At 41.8% G+C, this 27,070-nt stretch overlaps 1 protein-coding gene across 1 annotated transcript; it reads left to right on the top strand.

Annotated features, from left to right (window-relative positions):
- The first annotated feature begins 483 nt into the window (after positions 1-483).
- On the top strand, positions 484-26,696 carry LOC130114494 (DEP domain-containing protein 7-like). The gene is made up of 12 exons (XM_056282374.1): positions 484-550; positions 1,049-1,234; positions 1,589-1,730; positions 1,998-2,093; positions 2,364-2,560; positions 2,868-3,072; positions 5,637-5,728; positions 6,297-6,425; positions 6,838-6,980; positions 9,232-9,357; positions 14,079-14,154; positions 26,485-26,696. The coding sequence occupies exons 1-12, from the start codon at positions 484-486 to the stop codon at positions 26,694-26,696; spliced, it is 1,671 nt and encodes a 556-aa protein (XP_056138349.1).
- Positions 26,697-27,070: the final 374 nt, after the last annotated feature.

Here is a 27,070-nt window from a genome sequence, read left to right as displayed (position 1 = left end):
AAACATAAACTAGTTTATTTCATAAATTATTGCGCCTCTTATTCACGCTTAGCCTACTTTAATTAAAACAGTGTTCTGAACGACTTGCTGACTCGTCATTTTTACTTTACTTGGTATCCGTTGCGCGCGTAATCAAGTGAAGGAGAAAGTCAAAGGTCGCTTTTTAGGCCAGATCAGCACAGACAAATGCCGTTTTCCCTTGTTTGTTTAATCTTTTTCTTCTTCTTCTTCTTCTTCTTCTTCTTCTTCTTCTTCTTCTTCTTCTTCTTCTTCTTCTTCTTCTTTTTTTTCCTTAAGTAAAGTCATCTGAATTTTACAACTCTCAGACCGGAACTAGCCAGGTAACGCGAAACCCAACTCGGGAAAGTGACGTCAACGGACTGCTGCCATCTAGCGGCTGACTCTGAACCTGCACACTCATAACGGATGGAGAGGACGATATAAGGTGCGCGTTTCTCTGCACGCGCTTTTCCGCTGACGAAAATGGCGTCCGTACGAGAGAAGGCCGCGGCGCTCAGGCTGGAGCAAAAGCTGTGTGTGCGTCCTCAAGGTCATCCTCTTAGTCTTTTTCTGCAGCAAGGTGTTGTCGTTTCTTCGGCTCACGCAGATCACACACGCACACTCTATCGGCATCTGTATGATTCACAGTTCACGCGAAATCCACGTGCTATTTCTTGGTGATTATTGTTTTCACACCATCATCTCAAGTCATTCTTAGTTTTTAGAGTCGCTTCCTTGTTAACTGATGCTTGTTTCAGTCGCTTTCTCTCCCTCTTCCTGTGCTGAACTTTTACGTTGATTGTTTCGTTTTTTTTTTTCATTCTTTATCGCCTATCCTCTCATAACCTATCCCCCCCCTCCTCTACTCCAACCACACACACACACACACACACACACACACACACACACACACACAGCCACCGGTACCTGTCCTCATCCCCCTCTAAACCGCGTTTTTCAACAGATTTTGTCTCAGTGATTTTCTGGACTTATTCTTGTAATTTTCCAGTTATTTATTCCTTTCACCTTCCCTTCTGCTCTCCTGTAGCTCATGGAATGGTTATGAAGCCAGCTGAGTCCACTTCCATGTGGAGTAACCTCGTATCCTATCTCAAGTCGTCAGTGAAAGTTAAGCATCGACGAGTCCACTTAAAGTCCCACAGCGACTGTTTCCTTGGCTCTGAAGCTGTGGATGTGTTGGCAGACTACATTTCCCAAATCAAGAGCCTTGAAGGTGTGTGTGTGTGTGTGTGTGTGTGTGTGTGTGTGTGTGTGTGTGTATATGTGTGTGTGTGTTTATCTCTTGACTTCTGAGGCTGCACATGTCTTGATATTTACTATGTTCAAATTATGGGATACTTTGATCATTATTACATGATGGTGATATATTACAAATAAAGAGGGATGAAATTTTTGATAAATGTTCATGTGACCTTTGACATGACACACTAATATACTCTAAATGCCCTGATACAGTAATCCTTCCTTGATAAGCGTGTTGTCTTCTACCAAAAGTTATTAATTACTACAATGTATGATGTCTGCAAACTGCTCTAATTTGAAAATGTCCTTTTCATCATAACTGAAGCCGCCACCGTGTCACGGGACAGAGTAATGTGTGTGTGCCAGGCCCTGTTGGACTGCAAGGTGTTTGAAGCAGTAGGAACCCATGTGTTTGGGAAAGATAAGAAACGGGATGTGTTTAAGGACAGCAAGAGTGCCCTCTACAGGTTATTTTGAAACACTCGTTTTTTTTCTCTGTCTACACACACACACACACACACACACACACACACACACTTCATGAAGCACTTCTTGTATGGTTACATCTTTGACAAAGCAGTAACACAATTCCTGGAAGACACTGATTGACTGTAAGCCTTACTTCCAAAGGGAGGAATAATGCATTTTTTGATGTGCATTCCAAGAGTAATGACTTAAGTTATCTTCCATTGTAGCTTCTTGGCTATACAGTAACTGTCTTAAGTATCACACAGGTTTTCAAACACGCATACTCCGTCAGTTGATCAGCTGGAGAAAGGTGTGCTAAGCCAGGGGATCCAGAAATTCTTCTGCAGCCTTCCATCAGACAGGTATAGGGTATCAAAGTGAAATGTCTGCATTTATACATTTCAGTGTCATTTTAACCTGTGATTTTAGTTTTATGTTTTATCACAGATCCTTTCCTGTAACATTTTGCTGTACTATGAAATTAGTGCTACAGAGTTTATGTACAATTTTCAGGAGATGCCTCTATGGTGTAATTCCAATGTTATTAAACCAACAAGTGTGCCCTACAATACTTAAATTGCTTGCCAAGTCATAGGCATTTCCACATTTCAACAGTGTGTCTTGTTGTATAGGAAAGAAGAGCAGGAATGTCCCCATGGTGCACCTGTTCAGCCATTCAACTCAGTCAGATCCAACCAGACTTGTCCTCCAGTGAAAGTCAACCAACCGGAGCCGGCCATTAAAGTTGAACAGTTATTGGAAACAGGCATAGAGAATTTGAGTCAGAGTCCCAGTACGGCACAAGCAGTCTCTGTGTTACCACAGTCATGTAAGCCAGCCATGTGATCAGATCTGTTTGCATTATATTTGATCATCAACTAGTCATATTTCAATCTTGGTCAACTACACTACTCATCAAAGACTGTAAATGGTGTGTAGAAAAGGGCCTGAAAATAATCTATGTTGACTGGCTTTTGTTATGTGGAGGAATGTAAAAGGGAGGGAGGGATTGAAGAAGGCAAAGCTGATTTTAGATAAACCCCATTTCGCTTCCACTAGATACAGGAATTAAACTTTTTAGTGAAAATTGTTGTTTTGTTATCTGTCTGTGTTGCTCTTTCCCTTTGTCTTTGTAGCGATAGATGAAATATGGCGGGAGCAGACAGTGCTCAAGCTGCTAAGGCTGGTTGAGCTCCCACTGCTGGAGGGAGTTCTTCAGTGCAACCAGTGCCCTTGCTCTCATTCCCCTCAACCACACCTGTCAGTACAAAGCAACCCCCACCTCATCTATAGCAGCAATTGCCTTGACAGACAAGTCCTCAAGACCTTCAGGGACTCGCAGTATGTTTAGCTCAATGTATATTGCTGTTGTTTACTGCTGTAATTGTTTAAGTCATCACAATCTAACCTCATCTTTCACACATGCACATTTAGTTTGGACTTATTGCTCTGTTCACTCATCAGACCACCAGCGACTCTTAAAGGAATAGTTGAGAAATGTTGAAACTTATCCCTACACTCACTGCTCATCTAGTACATATATCTAAGTTTCATTTTCACTGTCTTCCAACCTTTTCTTCATATCGGACACAAAGCTCCATCCTGCTGTCCAATTTTCAATGAAGTTGATGGGGGACAAATCCACAATCATTATTCAGTGCAAAGAAAATACTCCATGGTTTTACAGAAGTCTGTAATAGTGAATTCAAGTGGTAATTTCAGAACTTGGGTGTCGGTCATTTTCCTACCTTGCTACTTCCTGCAACAAAGCCCACAACCAGTTCCTGGTTGGAGTCACTCCGCTGCGGCACAGCAAAGCGAACCCTAAGAAGAAATTTGGTAGTAAAATGACTTAAACCTTTAAAATGATCTCAAATTCACTATGATAGACTAATATAGCATCATGTTGGCTTTGGCTAAACTGTGGAGTGTTTTTTTTTGTTTTTTTTACATCGAGCAAGGATTGTGGATTTGTTCCCTATTAATTGCATCATAAATTTTGAATTGAATTCTAGCAAGGTGGATCTGTGTATGGAGTATGAAAAAAAGGTTGAATGGCTATGAAAATGAAACCTATCTATGTGCCATATGAGTGATGAGTATAAAAAAGGATAGACCTCAAAAATGCCCAAATCTTTCTTAAAAGTATCAAAGCAGTTGACCATCAACTTATCACAGCCTAAGTCACCAAAGGTGTAGCAGTACTGTGGTTAAAGTAATCAGTTGCTAAATATTGGTGTCAGGCGCGTTTCCAGGATTTCAGGAAATTTGGGGCTTAGACCAGACTTCTGTAGGGGGGTCCGGGGGGGATCCTCACCTGGAATTTTTTTTTTATAAACAAGCTCTATTTTGATGTTTTTTTATGCACTCTGGCACCTTATTTGCATTCAAAGTACATGTCTTAATCATTGAAAAATTGAAATGTGTACCTCAAAAACTGTTGTTTACTCCTACTGTGGTAGGAATTTTCATGTACCTTGTGATACACGTTACAATGAAGTCACCACAGAAGAGTTATATTTTTATATATTTTTCAGGAAGTCAAAATAATGTGATTTCAATATTTATTTATTTATTTGACATAAATTGTCAAAATGTTGTATGGCATGATAAAATAAGCTAAAATGAAAACGTGTTATTTCAGTGTAACTTTAAAAGGTACACCATGACATTGAGCTGTCTATATTGACATTTGCAGTTGACAAAATTCATTCCAATGTATGAGTAGCATTAGCATTTTAGCTAATCAAAATTGCTTCCCTCTTATTCTCTCTGACACAAACGCACAAAGTAACACCACATTGTTGTTACCAGTCTCCTCACCTGATTCTGACTCAGCTGCTGCTGCTGCAGCTCGTCTTTGCTGCCCTCTGCAAAACCAGGATATACTAAACTTAAACGAAACTCATAACTAGATTGTATTGCATTCTAATTACATTACATGATCTAACTGTAGTAGTATCTAAACAATACCCCCAAACATAGTGGCATAAAGTTAATTGTTTATTTACTTGAAGTTCATTTAGATTTAAATCGATACGATGGTTAACTTTTGTTTGTGCCTATAGTAAAATTAATGAGTCATTACCGTTTTGGTTCATTTTATTGAAATTTGATTTATTTACGAGAAAAACCCTGCTAAAGAACGATAAAAGTATGATGTGGGATCAGACGAGTATGGCCTGCTAGATAAACCAGACCTACAATCATGATGAAGAAACTTTCTCTTCATCATGATTGTAGGTGCCGAATCCAATTCATATCATAAATCAACAGGCAATTGCAAACATTACTGAAAAGTTGCTACATAGCCTAAATTCTTACCCTTCCTTCTCTTTTGGAAAAATCCAAAAAGATTGAGTTGTTGTTTTTTTCTTTTTGTTTTGTTTTTTGCACGCATTGCCATTTCTCCTCTACTCGTCTCTTCCTACTTTAACTTGGTCACGTCACTCAACTCTGCCCATCAGAACCCCCCCACCCCCACCCCCCCACACACACACACACACACACACACACACACACACGGAGGTAGTTTAGAGACCTGCATTTATTTTGACAGGTTGTTATGTTACAAAAACTAACTATTAAGTGTTGGGCAAAGCACTGACATAACACTTGCAAATCTCAATTTGAATGGCTGTCTGGGATCTTAAAGCGGTTAAGCACCAGTCCAGCTGCCACAACAGCAGTGATCTTCAGGACTGAACAGACTTAATTTTGCCCCATTATGTTGGTTTTACGTAATTTTTTTGTAGGGGTTACTGATTGACACCAATATTTGCTTGATTTTTTTTTAAATTTTTTTTTAGTCTTACAACTTGTGTATTACCCCATCCAAATAAGGTCATGATAAAGGAAAAGAACAAATACTACCATGTTACACCCTCCTATTCCTCCTCCTTCAGGGATGATGCGTGGCTCTGTGCGGCTCTAGACTGTTTGGACTTCCTTTCCGATCAGCCAGTTGTGGAGCTAAGTAGAGAGATGTCCAAGTGTTTCGCTCAAGATCAGGACAGCTATGATTACATAACAGAGGGTGGTGGCACCCATGATGAAGGTAAAGTGCACAGTGCAGTTGCTGCTTCAAGTATCATGATGGTCAGTCCACATGCACAGGGCAAGTATGCGTTAAGCACAAAAAAAACTGCTACACTTGGATAAGATTCAAATCGGCAAATGGGTTTTATGTTTTTTATCTATGCATGTTCATATGATGTTTTGTGCACAAAACCCATGCCAATTAAGTTTATTAAAGATTAAAAGGGATTTTACAAGTGTTGCATGTTTTCAACACTGTGGGGGGGGAAAAATCTTGATGTAAACATGCCCCCAGGTTTAATTATTCGCGTTGCCCCCCAAAACTAAGGTCGGATTAGTTCATGTTAAATTTTTGGGTTCATGCGCAGACCGCCAGCTATTAATGTCAGGTGCATGCAGATGGCAATGGTTTACCACATGAATAAGCTGAGGAATAAAATATTATTTTCCATTTGTGCATTAAGTGGGGCAGCAGAAAGTCGTGTCCACTCAAGGCTGTTGTCAGGACAGCCAGTCTGGGCTCTCTCCAGATGGTTTGACCCAGTGTAAGCTGCTGTTATATGGGACCCTAAACAAACACTACAACCACGCAGGCAGACCTCCATTGCTGCCCCAACACATGACCGATGTCTACACAGCCATCACTGATCTGTTGGGTAAGACCTGCAATGAGAGCTGAGGACAGATATGCTGATAATTTGCCAAATTATGAGCTTGCCATGGTCCAGACTTAAGAATGGAAACTTTTTATGAAACTAGGTCTGTAGTCATATTTTAGGCATGGGTAGGAAAAGTTTGATTGCTTAACATTAATGCTAGGCACAGAATGAAAGCCATCAAGACCTCCTACATTATTAAGAAATTACTGCTCTTAACTTATCCTTTGAGGTCTTTTTTGGGTTTTCCAACACAGCTGGTGCAAAGAGACTGTTATAAAAATGTGTTGCAATGAAGAAAGTTAGCCACCACACATTTTCCTGAGCTAGAATTTGTATACATCTGGGTCAACCCCTATCTCTATGCCTTCCCTTTATTTCCTTGCTTCTTTTTTTCCCTCCTGCCTCTCAGTGAATGCAAAATGGGACAAAGCTCTTGAGGCTCTGCAACTATGTCTGAAGCTGCTGAGAAAAAGCTCAAGAGAAGAGCTGCGCAGGCTTCTGACTTTCATGGATCTTGCTGCTGACCCGCATGAGATAAAACTAGATAAAGAGGTGAGGTTCTCACACTGACTTTTAATTTGCAGTTTTGTGGCATTTAGGTGAAAACTGGCCCAGAGGAACTATTACTGGAGCCACATCTTCCGCTAGACATGGCGTTCTTTTACAACATATAATAAACCCCTCAAGTCTGAACTTCGCATAATACCAAAAAAATTTCCTGGTCCCAAAATATTCCGTTCCTTGCAGTGTTAATGAGATGGAAAATGTAATATGTGGATGGGTTGGTAGATTGTAATATTGAGAATCTGTAAGAAAAGTTTCATTTGGCTATTTATGAGAAAGTTAAGCGTTTTTGCTTTTTTTAATGCCACTAGGAGGTGCCATGCAGTTGGCTCGAAGAGCAATGTATGCTATCATATAGACTCAATGCTGAGAAACTCCACCAGTGTCACAATAAAGCACAGAGGGAGCAAAAAGGCTTAAATCCAGATCAACTTCTGCAGACAAAAGGGAAAGTGGCTTGGAAGGCTGCCAGTAGAAATTAGACTAACCACCTATTCCTTTAGCACAGCTAATGATTGTGATGGCCTGCAATCCCAGTGCTTAGTCTCTTATATTGTGTGCTGAGCATATGTAATGTCACAGGATTTGGGGAAGTGATCCAGAGGGATTCTAAGTGGTTGAATTTCAAATGGTGGCATTTATGAAATTGTTGATGGATTGTGCTTGTAAAGCAACTTTCGAAGACTGATTGATATCTTTTGTTGTATGAGCTCTTTATTTTCAGTCATTTACATCAATCAATAGTTTATGTCATAATACATCTTCCTAATTTTACAAATAATCATGGAATGGAAATGGGGAAAAAATAAGTTTTGTTTTTTTTTTAAATGTATTTCCAGTTTTTCCCCTTATCCCACCCGATAACCCAATGGCATATGGCCGGAACTCTTGTCGAATAACTCCCCTGGCTCACGTTTCCACAGGAAGGAGATAGTCGTAACACCAGCTCCCTTCAAACTGGTGTCGACTGCTCTCGCTATTTTACACACTGAAGCCTCGCATGGATTGCATTACCTTCAGGCCACGAAGGACACGTAGGGAGAATGCTTTCAGTAGCTTGGCTGCAGGGGCCCGGATGAGCCAGAGGGGTCACTGGAGAATGACGAATCCCCTAACACTACCGATCTACACCCACTATCCCTCGGGTAAGGGTGGCCTAATGAATGCCTTACCCCGTGGACACTGGCTGTGACTGGTTATAGCAAGTCTGGGATACGAACCTCCCAGCCACATGATGAGCAGATTGCAAAAACGGCGGTTTATTCCGCTCGGCCACCAGAGCGGCCCAAGAATAAGTTAAAAAGGAAATGAGGAGGAGGATTGTAAGAATGAAAGAAATGCCTAGTCCAGTGGAACTCCTAAAGACCTGCCTGGCTGTCATCACATGCATGTCTAGATGTTTCATAACCAAAAATAAAGAGGGTAACCACACCTACCACCTTTTTCAAAACCAGAATGTTTGCTAAACCGATCAAAATCTTTAACCTCCATTGGTCTTTGTTTTTTTTGTTTTTTTTAAATCTGATTTTTCCCTTTTTTTCTCCCAATTTAGTAGCCAATCGATTCCTATTTTAGTTCAAACACCCACCCTCGTACTGCATGCGTTCGCCAACTGCATCTCTCCGGCTGGCAATCTCAAAGGAGATGCTCGCCACTTTCGTGACAAGGCGAATCCAGGCCGAACCACTGCTTTTTACGACACACACAGAGACGCATTCATGTGACGAACACAAGCCGACTCCACCCCCCGTCCCGAAGACAGCGTTGCCAATTATTGCTGCTTCATCGAGTCCGGCCATAGTCGGATCTGACGAGACTGGGGTGTGAACCCCAGTCCCCAGTGGGCAACTGCGTCGACACAAAGCTGATGCTTAGATCGTTAGGCCACCGCGGACCTACATTCATTTTTAAAGACCTGGTGTTATGCCACCAGATGCAAAGGCGATGAGGCAACCAGTGTAAACTTGATTGGCTGGATTTGATCAGTCACCTGTAATGTCACAACTGGCCTGATTTTGAAATGGCGTGTATAGCTCATTGCCTGTACACCTGGTGGCTTAATACCAGGTCTTTAAATTATTTCTGGATGAGTAATTTCTGTAGTTGGCAGTTTTGGATGGATGAGATTTTCAGTGGAGGTGTTTGTTCAGAACAAATACATTTTTGAAAGGGTAACGTTTGTTTAATTCTGGTGTTCTTTTACTTTCAGAAGACTAAATATATGATATCACACTTTCAGATGGAGAACAGATTAGTACTGAAAAGGTCATTCTGCAGGGCTATCCTCCCCAGCAGGGCTCTCTCTAAGGAAAGAGAAGACTTGATGATGGTTTTCATGCTCAGCAACCTACAGGAAATTTTCAAGGTATGGGAATGCAAAATTCCAGAATCTGAAACTAATTTTCCCCCTAAACTTGACATCGTCTTTTCACATTATTTTTCTGTTTCAAAGTGAAATTAAAATAAATTTAAATGAGATGTGTTTTCTACATGTCCTTCTAAAGAGGTAATTTTCTAAAATGTCAGAATGAAATGAATTATTTAGGTAACTTTAGAAATATATTAAAATTCAATACCTTCTCTCTTTACATTCAGGAAAAGCCCCAGGCCTGGAATGGCTTCCGTACTAAGTTTTATAAAGTTTAAATCTTTGTTCATGGGACCTTTACTTGAGCTATTTAATCATTGCTTTGAAGTAGGTACCTTTCTTAGGACTGTCACAGAAGCAAATGATAAGCCTGCTCCAAAAAAAAGTCATACCAGAGGATTAATATTCTTGATATTTGCCCAGCCTGTCCTCGAAATGTTGACTTCAAATTACTGACTGTAGTAAAAGTTTTGAGATTAGAGAGGGTTTTCCATAACATTATAAACATAAACGCTTCCCAACCAATGGCAACAGTAGTCATTAATGGTGAATTCTCTGAATACTTTAAACAAGGGAGAGGAACAAGATATGGATGCCTGCTGTGGCCATCGCTATGTCTGTCATGATTGAGCCACTAAAGCTATTGGATATTACCCACATATTTGGGGGTATATCTGTGGGATATTGTCACCATGAAATGGCTTTGTACACAAATTACTTATTTTTTTAAGCACAAAGCCACAATCTATTAATGTAATTCTCAACATTATAAGTCAACTTAGTGAATTCTCTCTGTACAGGATAAATTTGAAGCTATGCCCCTGGGAACACACAGAGGTCTGTCCCATGTGGCTTAAATATTAGATGGTCCACTCAGGGTTTTACTTATCTGGGGACATTTGCGACATCTAAATTCTAAATCAGTGGTTCTTGGCCCTCGGGTACCCCCAGTACTGCTAGTTTTCTGTTCTACTAGTGAGTTTATTACATTGACCTGTTGTTTCAGATATTTTAGGCACTTAATCACAACATGTGAACGTAATTGGCTACCTGGCAGAATAGAAAACCACCAATACAGCGAGTCCCTTAGGACTGGATTGCAACTGACATTTAACAAGTTTTGAAAGATTCAGGGGCGGCACGGTGGTGCAGTGGTTAGCGCAGTCACCTCACAGCAAGATGGTCCTGGGTTCGAGCCCCGGGGTAGTCAAACCTTGGTGGGTCATCCTGGGTCATCCTCTGTGTGGAGTTTGCATGTTCTCCCCATGTCTGTGTGGGTTTCCTCCAGGGGCTCCAGTTTCCTCCCACAGTCCAAAGACATGTAAATTAGGTGAATCAGCCATACGAAATTGTCCCTGTGTGTGTGTGTGTGTGTGTGTGTGTGTGTGTGTGTGTGTGTGTGTGTGTGTGTGTGTGTGTGTGTGTGTGTGTGTGTGTGTGTGTGTGTGTGTGTGTGTGAGAGATGGCTGGGCGGCCAGTCCAGGGTGTCTCCCCGCCTGCCAATGACTGCTGGAATAGGCTCCAGCATACCTGAGAGCAAGATAATGGGTGGATGAAAGATTGAGGATGATGATGATGAGCTGTTCATGCTAGGGAGTATTATTCTCCAGCATTAGTTGTAAGAGACTGAACTAATAAATATATCGCCAAGGCTTTTCTATCCATTCCCTTCTTTGTCAATGATAAAACCATCAAGAATATACAGTTGGTATAGTATTTTTACCTTGAACATGAAAAAAATGACAGTTGAGACCCACCAAGATGCAGCTGCCACAAAATAAACAACCTATTGGCCCCAAACATTAAATTCTACCAAATAGCCTGCCAATTTCATTATCTTGGATAGAGTAAGAAATAACCCAGACTCTTTGTGGTTGGACATTGATTTGGTTAGTGTGGGTAATGCCATTATCAGGTCTTCCATTGATGTTATGGGAAAAATAAAATCTTATGTTTAGGACCATAACAAGGTTCTTAATACAACCTTAAGAGCATGGAATGGCAAAGATTTGGAAGGGAACTGCTAAAATAATCACACATTCTAATTAAAGTGCATATCAATTTTACCCAGGTGCAAGACAGCTATTCTTCTGCTTGGAGGTGGGGGCAGGTATTGGAGTCTAAACAGTTTTATGTGAAAAAAATGGTGGGATTTGAACAGCTGAGCAAGAAATACATGTTACCCTGATCACACTTTATTATATAACTACTACTACCACATTTACCTGTGAGATCACTCCAATTGAACACTTACCCCTAAAAAGTTACAATAATGAGATCTATAGTCAAGTCAAGTTTATTTGTATAGTCCAAAATCACAATGTCGCCCCGAAGGGCTTTACAATCAGTACAATATGTGACATATGGCACCCTCTATCCTTGGACTCTCGACCCTATAATTGGCTACTGTTATGAAGCACTTACTCAGAAGGGAGAAATACTGAGGCAACCACGTAAGTGCACAGAATCATGATCTGGGAATCCTGATAGATAATCTACATGGAAAAATATCTGGTAGTATGCCAACAATATATCTGTAACTGAGAAAGCGTTACAATTTAGACTGTTAGTTTAAAAGAGTCAGCAACATAAACATAGGAAGGCCTGTGAGTTCTGTGTAATGTTTGAAAAGCATTGACCATACCTAGGAGCACTGTAAAGTCCATTGACATAAAACAGAAAAAATATGGCACATCAGACTACCATGATCTGGCAACACTCAGAGAGGCAAAAGTTATTTGCTTAATTGGGAGACACTGTCCAGAGATCAACATCTCCTCAGCACTTCACAGATTCAGCTTCTTTGGAGGAGTGTCTAGAAGGAAGCTGTTTCTGAGAAAGGCCAACTTTAAGTCACACCTGGAATTTACTAGAGAACATGAGAAAATCTGTAACCTTATTGATGAAGATTTTATGATCTGATGAGACTAAAAATCTTCGTTCCAACCCTCACCTATGGTCATGAGCTTTGGGTAGTGACCAAAAGTGTGAGATTGCCGATACAAGCGGCTGAAATTAGTTTCCTCCGTAGGGTGTCTGGGCTCAGCCTTAGAGATGGGGTGAGGAGCTTGGACATCCGGAGGGAGGTTGGCGTACAGCTGCTGCTCCTTCGCGTCGAAAGGAACCAGTTGAGGTCGTTTGGATATTTGAATAGGATGCCTCCTGGGTGCCTTCCTTTGGAGGTTTTTCTAGCACATCCAACTGGGAGGAGACCCCGGGGTAGACCCAGAACTTGCTGGAGGAACTACATGTCCAATCTGGCCTGGGAACACCTTGGGATCCCCCAGGAGGAGCTGGAGGGCATTGCTGGGGAGAGGGACGTCTGGAATGCTCTACTTAGCTTGCTGCCACTGCGACCCGACCCCAGAGAAGTGGCTGATGATGAGATGAGACTAAAAATGAACTTTGGCATGACAGCAAAATGTTATATTTGGTGCTAACCAAGCACACACTAATACTGAGAACACCATCACCATAGTCAAGTATGACGGTGGCAGAGGGACTGGAAAACTTGTTGCCTTCAAGGGTAAGATTGGGAAGGAAATAAAGGCAAATCATTGAGGGAACTTGTTTAACGTAAACAAGCAATCTGCATTTAGGGCCACGATTCATGTTCTGTATGGGGAACTGGAGGAGACTTGTTTGGCAAGCATGTCATCCTGGTGGTGCTGGCAACCCTCGCTAATGAGGAGGCCTTGAAGAAGATGGGCAATTAACAAAAGTACTCAGCAAAACCGCCAACAATTTATATTAATACATGTTCTAGGGTGACTAAAGTCTAAATCCTATTCGTAGAATCTGTTGTATGACCTGAAAGTTGCTGTTGACCAATACATTTCGTCTGATTTGGTAGAGTTGGAATACATTTACTTAGAGTAATTGGCAAAAATTCTAAAATCTAATCTGTGCAAAGCTCATACAGATGTACCCAAGGAGACTCATAACTGCATTTGCTTTCAGAGGCCTGTCTACATAGTAATGACTCTTGGGGGGGGGGGGGGTAGATGTTTTTCTACATGTTGAACATGCATCTGTCATTTCCGAAACTCAGTTATTCTTGAAAATTGTTTCATAAATCTGTAGAATGTATTCCTCGTGAAGAGAGGCGAAATTATTTTAATGCATTGAAATTTTTCACATCTTGTTCCTGTTACACCTTGCAATTTTAAGGGAGATGCATACTTTCTGAAGGCACTTAAACATCTGGGTCCGCTCAAGTGAAAATCCAGTCTGAAAGAGAATTTACTTATTCAGCATCTATGTTCTGCGCACACTTAAATTGAATTTCTATGTCCAGTGCATCTTTTCTAAACCTGGAAATAAGTGAACAGAGACTGTATTACGTATTATAAAAGAATTGTAGAGCGCTTTGAGTGGCTGTTGCAGCTAGAAAAGCACTATATAAAATGCAACTTGATTGATTGATTGATTTGAAATCTGATGCTCCTCTCAGTAGTGATCTGGAGATGGTCTGTATCTACAATACAGATCTTTATTCTAGCAGATATTTATTTCATGGTAATACTAACAGTTATAGAATCCGTAAATGTGCCTGTAAGTGTCCAGGGTGCAAACTTTGGTTAAGCTATTCTTGCAGTTTAAAAGATTAGAGGCATTTTAGTAAATAGAAATGGAAACGATTATCATTTACAGTCGCTTTAGTTATATCCTGTGATTAAGTTGTTAATTGAAATTTGTCATTGTATGTACCTTTTTAGATACCAGGGGCTCTACACAAAGTGGTGAGTGACAAGTTGGCCAGCATTGCACAGGGGAAGCAACCAGATGTTACAGGTAAATGGGATGGAGGATGATACATCATCAAACAAAAATGAAAAATCATTCTCAGTAAATCATTTAAAAATGAGAATCTGTTAGTGACAGCAGAAGTCTCACACACTGTTTAATTTTGAGCTGAGGCTATAGCATTGATATTAATGTTTAATGATTGGCTCTAAACCACACTGTTGAGGATCTCTCATTGTACCTGAACCAGGACAGAGGAAGAATTGTACTTTGGGGGTGTGCATTTTTTACACCACATTGAAATTTCTCTCTTGAAGGTCCAGGAAACTGGTTTCAAAAGTTATTACATCTCCTAAAAGCTACAGTTGAGTGTCTAATATTTCTTGCAAGTTTTTTTTACACAACTTATAAACATTAACTTGTAATAAATACTAATCAGTGATCATGACCTGTTCAGCAGATGCAGACAGGGAAGGTGTGTCTGTAAGACAACACGTTAACTTGTGGCTAGAGTTCATGCAAAACATGAGGAAATATTGCATAGGTGTTATATCGGTAGTGTACAGCCATATCTGTATGAGCTAGAGCAGTGTTTCTCAACCGGGGGTCCGCGGACCCCTAGTGGTCCGTGGTGTAATTGCAAGGGGTCCGTGAAAATAAAATATCTTTAAAAAAAAGATCCTATGACATTTATATAAATAGGATTATTTTACTCAAATGTGACTGAGACCTTTATCTACCTAAACTATAAAGGGTAACAGGACTTTTTTCTCTAATTACATCTGTTTCACAAGTGTAATTTATTGTATTTTAATAAGAGATCTCGCTCCCGTTTGCATTTTTAAAAGTTACTGCATAAAAATGCTGTTGTTACATATATCTGAAAGTTACTGCATAAGAATTCTGTTTTGTTAAATATATCTAAGTTACAACTGAAAGCTCTTATTTTTGCCCCAAAGAGTGAATAAATGCTATAAAGCAATTTAAAATGCAGTTTCTACTGTTTCTATCAAATTGCAACCCCCCTCCCCCAAGATCAGGTGGAGGGGTCCTCAGGGTAGATCAAAAATACGCAGGGGGTCCAGGACCCCAAAAAGGTTGAGAACCACTGAGCTAGAGGAACCTTAAGTCAAAGCATTAGATTACAGCTAGTGCACATACAGTGGGAATGGTGGACTCTTTTTGAGGGGCAGCAGCAAAAAAAAAAAAGGGCACCAGCTGTATGTGGTGGGGCACCAGTGTGCAGAAAGTCGTGATGCATTTATGATCCACTGGAACGGCACCCAGTAATGCAATGGATCACGTTTTTTCCACTGGAAAGGCTTCCTAGAGGGCACTTTACCATGTTTTTCCACTAGAATGGCACCCTAGAGGGCACATTGTCATTTTCTCCACTGGAAGGGCACCATACAGGGCACTTTATCACGTTTTGTCTACTGGAAAGGCACCCTAGAGGGCACTATATTACATTTGGGCTTGATGCATGCTCAATAATCCAGGTAAAAAAATCAAAGAAGGGTGAATCAGTTCATCTGGATACAACGTTTACTGAAAGAAACGTTTCATCGCTCAACTAAGTGATATCTTCAGTCTAAAATGACTGCAGGTATCCCCACCCTTTATAAACAATACAGTTGCATAATGACCGAAACCAATGCCATTATGGGTGTGACTATTGTTGGACTTCAATACGTTGTAATCATCATTATTAAACATCACACCATTACATTTATCTACACTATTAACTAGAGTTTCGATGGCCATGTGTACTATTCACAGAGGATTGGGGAATAGTTGCAGTTTCAGCATTGTAAGATAGATGATGACAGGTGTACTCTTAGCCCCCCCCCCCCCCGGCTCAGGGATGGTCATTCCCTCTTCACATAGATAGCCTCTTTGACTCCCTGTTCAAACCAGTAGTCCTCCCTATCAAGGTTGTGTGCATCTGCATCCTTAAAGAGTGGTCACTAGCCTGAAGATGGGTGTAGACTGTGGAGTCCTGGCCTGACATGTTAGCGCTTGCCCCCCCCCCCGACTCAGGGATGGTCATTCCCTCTTCACATAGATGGCCTCTTTGACTCCCTGGTCAAACCAGCGTTCCTCTCTATCAAGGTCGTGTGCATCCGCATCCTTGAAAAAGTGGCCACTGGCCTGTACATGGTGTAGACCGTGGCGTCCTGGCCTGATGTGTTAGCTCTTCTGTGTTGTGCCATCCTCTTGGCCAGCATTTGTTTAGTTTCCCCAATGTACAAGTTACGGCAATCCTCCTGGCACTTAACCGTGTACACTGTATGCTCTGTTTGTGCTGGGGGACCTGATCCTTGGGGTGGACCAACTTCTGGCGCAGCGTGTTTTGGGGTTTCAAAGCAACTGAGATGCAGTGTTTGGAAAATACGCTTCTGAACTCTTCCAACACTCCCACCACATACGGAATCACACTAAGCGTAAACCAGTAGGCGTTACAGAGCACTGAACACCAAAACAATCAGACATAAAAGCAGTTTCTTTCCACGGACTGTCATTCAAATGAATGCTGAACATTGTCAAATTAATCCAACCATTGTGTATATAGTGTGCTGTACATTGTACATTTAGTGGTACACTCTGTCATGTCCATGTACCTCAGGCATGTATGCAAGTAACCCGCCAATGTTTATTTCAGCATCTCTTATATATTCTCTGCACCACTGTACTTTTTCACGTCTTATTTCCCCTTTATATGGTCAATCCTTGTGTATATATCTGAAGATTGTTGTGTTGTCGTGTTATTCTATTTCAAGTACACTGAAAGAGCCACACACCCAGAGTCAAATTCCATGTATGTGCAAACCTACATGGCCTATAAACTTGATTCTGATTCTAAAACACAAATATACAAGAAATACCAACATAAACACAAGGCACATGGCTCGTGGGCACAAATAAACAACACACAGGCATATGCACAAGCCAGAAATCAGCCACATCAGGAGGATTCAAATGCTAGTGAATAAAAGTGTGTTTTCAGCTGGGACTTAAGAGTCGATGGAAGGGGCAGATCTGATAGGGAGGGGAAAGCTGTTCCACAGTCTAGGGGCTGCAACCGCAAAGGCGTGGTCACCCCTGAGCTTATCCCAAGTCTGCTGACCTGAGGGACCTGGAGGTGGACTAGACGGTTAAAAGGTCTGCGATATACAAGGGGCCGGCCCATTTAGGACTTCATAAACAAACAGGAGAAATTTAAAATCAATTCTGAACCACACAGTCTGTCAGTGGAGTGAGGCCAGTATAGGGGTAATATAGTCCCTCTTCCGAGTACCTGTCAGGAGCCTGGCTGCAGCATTCTGGACCAGTTGCAGGCGGGACAGGGATGACTGACTAATGCCAATATACATGGAGTTGCAGTAGTCCAAGTGGGAAAATACAGAAGTGTGGATAACTTTCTCAATGCTATGGTTCCCGAGGAATGGGATGTAAGCGCAAATGAGAAGTATTACCCCTGTAATGGCACTCGTTTATTATTCTGGTTTGTGAAAGCAAGTAACCATATCTCCATATGACAATATGGAGATTTAATATCCATATGATTGCCGTCTTAAGGCAATATGCTCTCCACACAAAGCTGACTTCCTCTTCACACCAAGCTGACTTCCTCATTACTTTTACTGTAATGTTTCACAAATTTAGCTTCCCCATACCTGATGCCCTAGCACCGCCTATGGTCTGCACCCTTGTTAAAATGTGATCCCTGGACCAGAGCAGAGGTGGGACCAAGTCATTGTTTTGCAAGTCACAAGTAAGTCTCAAGTCTTTGCCGTCAAGTCCCGAGTCAAGACAGGCAAGACCCGAGTCAAGACCATCAAGTCTCAAGTCAAGTCCCAAGTCCTACCGTTTGAGTTTCGAGTCCTTTCGAGTCCTTTTAACAACAGGGAAATAATATTTACACAGATCATGTATGCTTTTAAGATCTGTATTTTATTTATCAAACCTTTTTTTGCAAGAACATTGTTCAAACACATTTGAAAGAAACAAATGCAAATGTAATTTGCACAAAAAATGCTGACATTGTATTTCCATAGCATATTGCACTATAACTAGTTGCACAGCAGTTTCTGTCCTGTATTGTATTGATCTCATATCATATTGCAAAACCGTTTTCACCTTCAACTAGACAGGTCCTTTTGACTCCTTTCAAAACTTAAATCTAGCCTTAACCTTTTCCAAACATGTCATCACTTAAAAAAAAAAAAAATCCTCACTCCCCAAAAAATTTATCTGAATTATCACTTCTGAAAAACTGCACCGACTTTCTGGAAGTGTCTTCACTTTTGAAAAATTTCCTTAAGTTTCAAGTGTCCTGACTTTCCAAAAGTGTTTGTTTCCGTCTCAAAATATCCTCATTTTTGTAAAACAGTCTTCACCTTAAAACTTAAATCTAGGCTTAAACTAAAAACCATGTCTTCACCCTCAAACAGGTATTTGGATGAAGTGAGGATCACAAAAACAGTCCTCCAAAAAAATTTACTTTTCCAAATGTGTCACCACTTTCTAAAAAATATTTTCCAGTCTTTTTAACTCCTTTCAAAACCTAAGTGTAACCGTAACCTTTTCAAACATGTCACCACTTTATAAAAGATATCCTCACTCCCAAAAAATGATCTGCATTCTATTAAAGTTTCCTGACTCTTCAGATGTGTTCATCTTCATCAAAAATATCCTCAGTTTTGCAAAACAGTCCTAATTTTTTTAGTTTTCAAACATTTTCTCTAAAAATGTCTTCGCATCTTCAACATATCCACACTTCCCAAAAACTCTCCTTCCACTCCAGGGTGTTCACATCCTCCGTTACGGTCCTCACAGATATAGAAACACGCACAAACATAAATCTACATGTAATATATTCACGCCTCAATCAGTTCCTGTTGCTCCCTTGATAAAAATCGTTGTATATATATATATATATATACACTACCGTTCAAAAGTTTGGGATCACCCAAACAATTTTGTGTTTTCCATGAAAAGTCACACTTATTCACCACCATATGTTGTGAAATGAATAGAAAATAGAGTCAAGACATTGACAAGGTTAGAAATAATGATTTGTATTTGAAATAAGATTTTTTTTACATCAAACTTTGCTTTCGTCAAAGAATCCTCCATTTGCAGCAATTACAGCATTGCAGACCTTTGGCATTCTAGCTGTTAATTTGTTGAGGTAATCTGGAGAAATTGCACCCCACGCTTCCAGAAGCAGCTCCCACAAGTTGGATTGGTTGGATGGGCACTTCTTTGAGCAGATTGAGTTTCTGGAGCATCACATTTGTGGGGTCAATTAAACGCTCAAAATGGCCAGAAAAAGAGAACTTTCATCTGAAACTCGACAGTCTATTCTTGTTCTTAGAAATGAAGGCTATTCCATGCGAGAAATTGCTAAGAAATTGAAGATTTCCTACACCGGTGTGTACTACTCCCTTCAGAGGACAGCACAAACAGGCTCTAACCAGAGTAGAAAAAGAAGTGGGAGGCCGCGTTGCACAACTGAGCAAGAAGATAAGTACATTAGAGTCTCTAGTTTGAGAAACAGACGCCTCACAGGTCCCCAACTGGCATCTTCATTAAATAGTACCTGTTAGAGCCTGTTTGTGCTGTCCTCTGAAGGGAGTAGTACACACCGGTGTAGGAAATCTTCAATTTCTTAGCAATTTCTCGCATGGAATAGCCTTCATTTCTAAGAACAAGAATAGACTGTCGAGTTTCAGATGAAAGTTCTCTTTTTCTGGCCATTTTGAGCGTTTAATTGACCCCACAAATGTGATGCTCCAGAAACTCAATCTGCTCAAAGAAGTGCCCATCCAACCAATCCAACTTGTGGGAGCTGCTTCTGGAAGCGTGGGGTGCAATTTCTCCAGATTACCTCAACAAATTACCAGCTAGAATGCCAAAGGTCTGCAATGCTGTAATTGCTGCAAATGGAGGATTCTTTGACGAAAGCAAAGTTTGATGTAAAAAAAATCTTATTTCAAATACAAATCATTATTTCTAACCTTGTCAATGTCTTGACTCTATTTTCTATTCATTTCACAACATATGGTGGTGAATAAGTGTGACTTTTCATGGAAAACACGAAATTGTTTGGGTGATCCCAAACTTTTGAACGGTAGTGTATATATATACACACACACACACACACATGGAGGCTAAACCGCTAAAATAATTGGTATGCATCCATAGAGAGACTGAGACTGGTGTGTGAGTGAGTGTGTGTGTGTGTGTGTGTGTGTGTGTGTGTGTGTGTGTGTGAGAGAGAGAGAGAGCGAGAGAGAGAGAGAGAGAGAGAGAGAGATTGGAAGGGGGGTCCTGAGGGCAAATACATGAACATAACAATGAGTAGGGTTGTGCTTTTCTATGTCAGGGCCCTGTGCTGCATTGTATTTGCAAAAGATCAAATTGGCCAAAAGTCTGTCAGTCATTTGTGCACGATGGGGACGTAGTATGATGCCACCATGGCTGAAAACTCGCTCCACTGGAGCACTAGAGGCAGGCACCGCCAAGACTCTGATGGCCACTCGGAAGAGTGAAGGAAGAGTCTTCATGTTCAGTGCCCAGAACAAAAGGGCAGCCTGTCCTTCGGCTATGTCAAGGTAGTGACTTAGCTGTAGTGCTGGAGTGGTCCCAACATCCTTCTTCTGCCTCTTATGGTATGCAGCAAACAGCCCTTCTCCTTCTCCAAGATCCTCTTGCTCTTCTTCATCAACCAGAGGCACAGGTTGCTCAGTCTCTGCAGCATCTTGCAGGATCAATTCTGGCAAAACATGTAACAGCAACAGCAGAAACAAAAGAGCCCTTATTACCGTTGATGTTGGTGATAGTGTTAGACTGAAAAATGTAATTATTGTTGCAGTCAATTAGATCAGATTATGAGGAAAAAATTTGCATTAAAGTCAATAATATTTACCTTTAACTTGTTGTGCCACCTCTGCCTTGATGTCACGATTGACCAGCACATGGGGCTCCACCCACAGCAGAGAAAAGGCTGGATCCAAGGCGGCTGCTTTGAGGCACACTGGGTCTGAAAAGGGGGCAGTGATCCCATCTTGAGTCCTGGCCATTTTCACGTTAATGAAGATCCCAAGAAATCTTTTTTTCAGGGATACCTGGAGACTTCTGACCAGGCCGCTCAGGAAACGAACTTGAGACTTCAGCTTCTCAAGGTGGTGATTGAGGGACAAGACGGATGGAACAACTGCACTGATTGTGACGACCTTCTCCCCCTGTGTCAAATCAGTTGCTTCTCCAAACGGCTTCAAGACTTCCACCAACTCCTTCAACAGATTCCACTCTCGTGGTGTGAATGACAACTCCTTATGCCCAGCCTTTTCTAGAACAGCACAGAGCTTTAGATGATCACACTGGAGAACTGCCTTCACTTGCCTCAGTGTTGAGTTCCATCTTGTGTTGACTGCAGCAGGGATGCCTTTCTGTTCCCCAAATTCACTATCAAACACATCTTTGAATGTTCTGCTTGTGTGCAGCAGTGAGCTAAGTTTAGATAACTTGGAAAGAGAAGGACATACCACTTTTGTTTCTTTCAAACCATCTCCCACCACCAGCTGAAGAGTGTGCGCAAAACACTGCAGGCGCTGTTTCTTTGCCATAGCAGCATCTACCGTTTGCTGATCTTCCAGGGTTAAGTCACACCAGAGCTCACGGTCATCAAGATGATCTCCGTCATCATCATCCTCTTGTTCACTGGGGAAGCACACAGTGAATGCCTTTCGCATGTTAGCAGCATTGTCACTAACAATGTAGTGCAATTTATCTTCGATATTGTATTCATCACATATTCACTCAAATTGGTCACAGATTCGTTCAGCTGTGTGTGAGCCTTTGAAGCGGTTGCAGGCCAAGAGATTAGTCTTTAGCTGTATCCTCTCTGCCTCTTTCTCTATTCAGTGGACAGTGACACCAAGGAATCCCCTCATCTTTCGGTCAGACCAAATGTCCACAGTGACTGAAACATGGTCAGTGTTGCTCAATTGAGTTTTTAATTTTGAACGTCTCTCCTCAGCGAGGCTCTCTGTTTTTGATGTCAACGTTCTGCAACACACTGGGCTGTACTTACTGTCAAGTACCGTCAGAAAGTGCCGAAAACTCTTGTTTTCCACAATAGACGGGAAAGCTGCAATCAATAATCAAGTTGGACAGTATTGCATTGGTGACAGCTTTATGCTGTGGATGACTCATGCTGTAATGCCCTACATGACTGTCCAGGAATTGTGAGATTGAAGGCTGTTGTGGTTTATTTATGATGCTTTTGTTCATCTGGTATTCTTCAAATCTGTAACAGGTAAGCATATGAAACAGATGTCAGAAAATCCCTTATAGCCACACATGAATTGTATTTGAAACTACTCTTTACTCTATCAATCGTAACATTGTGTTAATATTAATTGTATACTGTATTAGTGTGTGTGTGTTGTAACATTACATTAATAAAATCAATTTCATTGTCATTGTACGCTATATTAATAATATTTTCACTGCTTTACCTTGCCATCAAACAGCCCTTTCCGTCAGGAAACTGAAGTTATATGCTTGTTAATTCACTCTGCAGCACACCAGATTCCATTGACAAAAACAGTAATTTTACCTCGCATCACACAGAAATTGCTGGTCTACTGCTACCTCAATCATTAAGTTTATTTGTGCTATTTTATGTCTTCGGTGATAGTTCAGCTTAGTTGTGATTTACCGAAATTACATAAACGACCTCAATGAGGCAGCAGTAAACAAGCAACTCCCGTGTGCTGCAAAGTAAAATTGCTGTTTTTGTCAGTGGAATCTGGTGTGCTGGAGAGAGTAAGATATACTTCGCTTTCCTGTCGGGAAAAACTCGTCTGGCAGCAAGCTAAAATGGTAACGTACACATATTCTTAACATAGAGTACATTTAAACTGACCTTGACTTGATTAGGTTTGCTTATGTTTTACTGCTGACAGCAGTCTACTGTGTGTGTGTGATACACTGACTAAGCACCTTAACTAAGCACCTTATACAATCCCGCTTCAAACATCCCAAACTGTCCTGTTACAATATGATGAGTAGGAGTAAGGGAATGAACCCGCAGTGGATGCAGATTACCGTGTTTGCAAGGTGACGTTAACAGTGAGTTGACATTCTCATTGATTTAACTATGCAGCTAGCAATTACGTTACTTAGCCGATAAGCTAGTGTTAGCTTTCATTCAAAACTTACCGTTCTTTGTGCAACTTCAAATGTCGAGCGAAGTTCCAAGTTGTTGCGTCTCCGTCCGTAATCTTCGACCCGCATGTTTTACATACTGAAATTCGTTTTTTGTTGACCACCTCGTAATTTTTATACCCAAACGAAACTATCTTTGGTATCATTTTGCCAACTGGCGCCTTGTTATCTGTTATTCTTCATTGGTTGTCCTGTAATTTGATTGGTTGGATGCTGTCGGCTCAAAACAACGTGGATCTAATTTGATTGGATGTCGTGCCGACAGCGCGCCATCTCTCACACACACACACACACACACACACACACACACACGCAGATGCACACGTGTATGTACAAAGAGAGATAGAGCGGTCCATGTCAACATACTTTTTAATCTTTGGGTTTGGGGGAAGTAGCAAGTCTTTTCAAGTCAAAAGGGTCAAGTCCAAGTGAAGTCATGAGTTACTGATGTTAAAGTCCAAGTCAAGTTGCAAGTCTCTTTACATTTTGTCAAGTCGAGTCTAAAGTCATCAAATTCATGACTCGAGTCTGACTCGAGTCCAAGTCATGTGACTCGAGTCCACACCTCTGGACCAGAGCTAACGCAAGACAGTCTAAACTACATCGTCGCGTTGTTCTGTAGTTAAGTTTATTGTCTGTCTGAAAAGCATAGTCACATTGTCATCACATTTCAATCTTTTCCTGCTGGAGTTGTTCCCTACATGTATGGGTTTGCCGCTGCGCCCATGTTTATCCTATCTGGTCAAAACATTTCAACAGCGGTATACAGAAACTGGGGAGGGTCTTCCACCATAAAGATGAGTTAATATTATATAGGATGACTCTGTGGTCCAGAGATATAAAATTCAAAAAAAAAGGACTGCTTGTTAAAATCCCTAGTGTTTGCGCTGCAACAGTTTCAGTGGGAAATAAACTGGAGATGGCTGCCAAGGTGACATTGCCACCACCAGGACACATCGTCAGTTGTGTACCTCAGCATCACAGGGTGTTTCGGCCTTTTATCACAAGACACCCTCCGCTGAGGCAGGCCCACCACAGATTGATCGGTCCTGGGTGTGTCCTGTGGTTAGCTGTTCACCCTGGCAGCCCAGACGACGTCTCTCCTTTTGATCTAGTGGCTAGTCCTCTCAGCAGTGTTGGCTAGCTCTTTGATTGCTCTGCTGTGGGCCTGCCCCCTGACTCCTAGTTCTCTCAGGAGTTTTGCTGTGGAGCTGGCAACAAAGCCCCTACAACCCACCTCCACAGGGCGCACCTTCACCTTCCAGCCTCTGTCCTCTGCTTCAGCTGCTAGGTTGGCGTACCGCAGCTTCTTACGCTCGTACGCTTCATCGATTGCATCCTCTCAGGGGACTGTCAGCTCAATGATGTAAGTGAGCTGGCAAGAATTGGACTAGAGGACGAGGTCTGGTCGCAAGGTGGTTGTTGCGATCTCTGTCGGGTAGATGAGCTTCTAGCCTAAGTCCACCCGCATTTCCCAATCCCTGGCTGAGTTTAGTGAACCTAAGTCAGGAAGTGAAGGGTTGGCCTTCAGTTTATCCCCCTACCAAACAAAAGCTGGAAAACGCCGGGGCCCTTCCTGGTTGTTGAAGGGTTGGGCATTGATGGAAACCCTCTTGCGCTTGAGTTCAGCTGCCAAGCATCTGAGCTCCTGATTGTGTCACCAGGTGTATCTGCCTTGGGTGAGGCTGGTCTTGCAGCCAACCAAGATGTGCTTGAGGGTTGCTGGGGCTGTACACAGGGAGCAAGATGGATTCTCTCCAAGCCAGAGATTTAGATTTGTGGGAGAGGGCAGGACATCATATGTGGCTTTGATGATGAAGCTCGGCCTGTTTGATTCCATGCTGCAGAGCTCACTCCATGTTAGTTTCCTCTTTTCAACATCCTCCCACCTCATCCAGCAGCCCTGTTTGGTTTGTGCTACGACTTTAGAACATCTGGCTGCTTCTTCCTGTCGGTGAACCTCCTCTACCACCATAGTTCACCGTTCGGTAGTAGTTGCCTTTTGCCAGGTAGGTGTTTTTTTTCCCAAGCCAAGGCCACCTCTGCCTTGTTGAACATGGTCTACTACGTCTCGGCGGCAGAGGGCAGATTTCGCCTCCAGTACAGCTGCAGCTGGGCTCCATTTCTTCCCTGTTGCTAGGGTTGGAGCAACTCCTCTCACTACCGGGTCTCGGGATTCTGTGAGGGACATGTCCAGCCTCACTTTGGCACATTTGAATTCCTCAACCAGGCTGAAAATTGGCAGTGCGAGGGTTCCATTGCCGTCAAGTCCAACACTGCTGGGGCACTTTGGCAGTCCGAGCCACTTCCTCACCTGTGAGTTTACTAGCCTCTCCAAGCGATTGGCATGAGATAATGAGACCTCGTACATGGTTATTGACCACATGAGTCGGGGTAGAAGCCCAAACTGAAAGCACCAGAGCTTCAACTTCCTGGCAGCGCAGTGTGTTGATTTGCCTTAGGCGGCTGATTGTATCCTAACGAAGTTGCTCCAGTTGCTGGGTGTCTTTGAGGTCTGCATTGTACCACCATCCGAGGCTCTTGATGGGCTTCTCCCGGACTGTGGGGATTGGTTGATCACTGACGTAGAACTGTTCCTCTGTTAATTGGCCTTTAACAATTGAGATGCTGCGGGATTTGCTTGGTTTAAACTCCATTCGTGTCCACTTGATGTTTTCCTGGAGTTTCTGCAGCAGGCGCCTGGTGCGTGGTTTCATTGTTGCTATGGTGGTCAAGTCATTCATGTACGCCCAGATTGGTGGAAGACACAGGCCATTCCTGGACCTTTCGCCTCCCACCACCCATCGAGATGCACGGATGACAAGCTCCATTGCCATGGTGAATGCCAGAGGGGAAATAGTGCAGCCCACCATGATGCCTATTTCCAGATGTTGCCAAGTGGTGGTGGTGTTCTGTGTTGTGACACAGAACTGAAGATCCTGAAACTAGGTCTTGACCAACTCTGTGATGTTTTTGGGAATGTGGAAAAAATCAAACGCCATCCACTGGATCTTGTGATGATTTATGAATGGAGAGATGTTTCCTTTAAATTAAAAAAAGCACTTGTGGGTTAATTTCTAAAAACCCTTTGTTTTCCCTTTACTCATAGCCATGGTGTGTGTCTTGTCTTTTCCCCAGGCTCTTCATTCCATCAGCAGGTCTCAAACAGAATTTATGCTGACTCTATGAAGAAGACCACCAATAAGGAACTGTGGCTGCTGCTAGATAACATCCACCTTGACTCCAAGATCTCGGGCAAGGAAAAGAGGCGTCTCCTGGGACAATTTTACAAAGCTCACACAGAGATCTTTCTTCAGTATTTTGGCGGCTCTGCACTCGACGTACTCTAGATGCATTTATGTAGTAGTTAAAATTTCTGTGTCTGCTGTGTTGAGTAGCTACAGATTTTTGCTTGTAAAACTAGGATTTGTCCATTTTACATCCCTGGTAATTCTTGGTCTGACACGCACAAACCACTCAGTTTTTATTTGGTTAATGATATTTTTTGGTTAATGATTTTATTTGGTTAATGAGTGTTATTTTGGTTAATTAATGGTTAATGATCCAAAGTGAATGCTGTAAATATTCATTGGGTTATTACACTTGTTTACTTTATAAATAGATTAGATTTAAATAAACTGATTTTAAATGGCGTTTTTTTTCTACTAAGGCTTGTATAGTTTTTAATATTGTGAAGTCTGTTTCAGCAGAGCTCAATAAATAC

This window comes from Lampris incognitus, chromosome 6 (genome assembly GCF_029633865.1).
Source record: "Lampris incognitus isolate fLamInc1 chromosome 6, fLamInc1.hap2, whole genome shotgun sequence".
NCBI classification, from domain to species: Eukaryota; Metazoa; Chordata; class Actinopteri; order Lampriformes; family Lampridae; genus Lampris; species Lampris incognitus.
The sequence above is the reverse complement of the archived record's forward strand: the minus strand, read 5'-3'. Positions and strand labels throughout refer to the sequence as shown.

What these genes read in the sequence shown, in the direction of transcription:
- LOC130114494 (XM_056282374.1), top strand. Translation starts at nt 484, where the DNA reads ATGGCGTCCGTACGAGAGAAGGCCGCGGCGCTCAGGCTGGAGCAAAAG. An exon ending in TAGAGAGATGTCCAAGTGTT is followed by an intron (nt 5,729 to 6,296) that starts TCGCTCAAGATC and finishes CTGGGCTCTCTC; the next exon opens with CAGATGGTTTGACCCAGTGT. An exon ending in AGATAAAACTAGATAAAGAG is followed by an intron (nt 6,981 to 9,231) that starts GTGAGGTTCTCA and finishes TCACACTTTCAG; the next exon opens with ATGGAGAACAGATTAGTACT.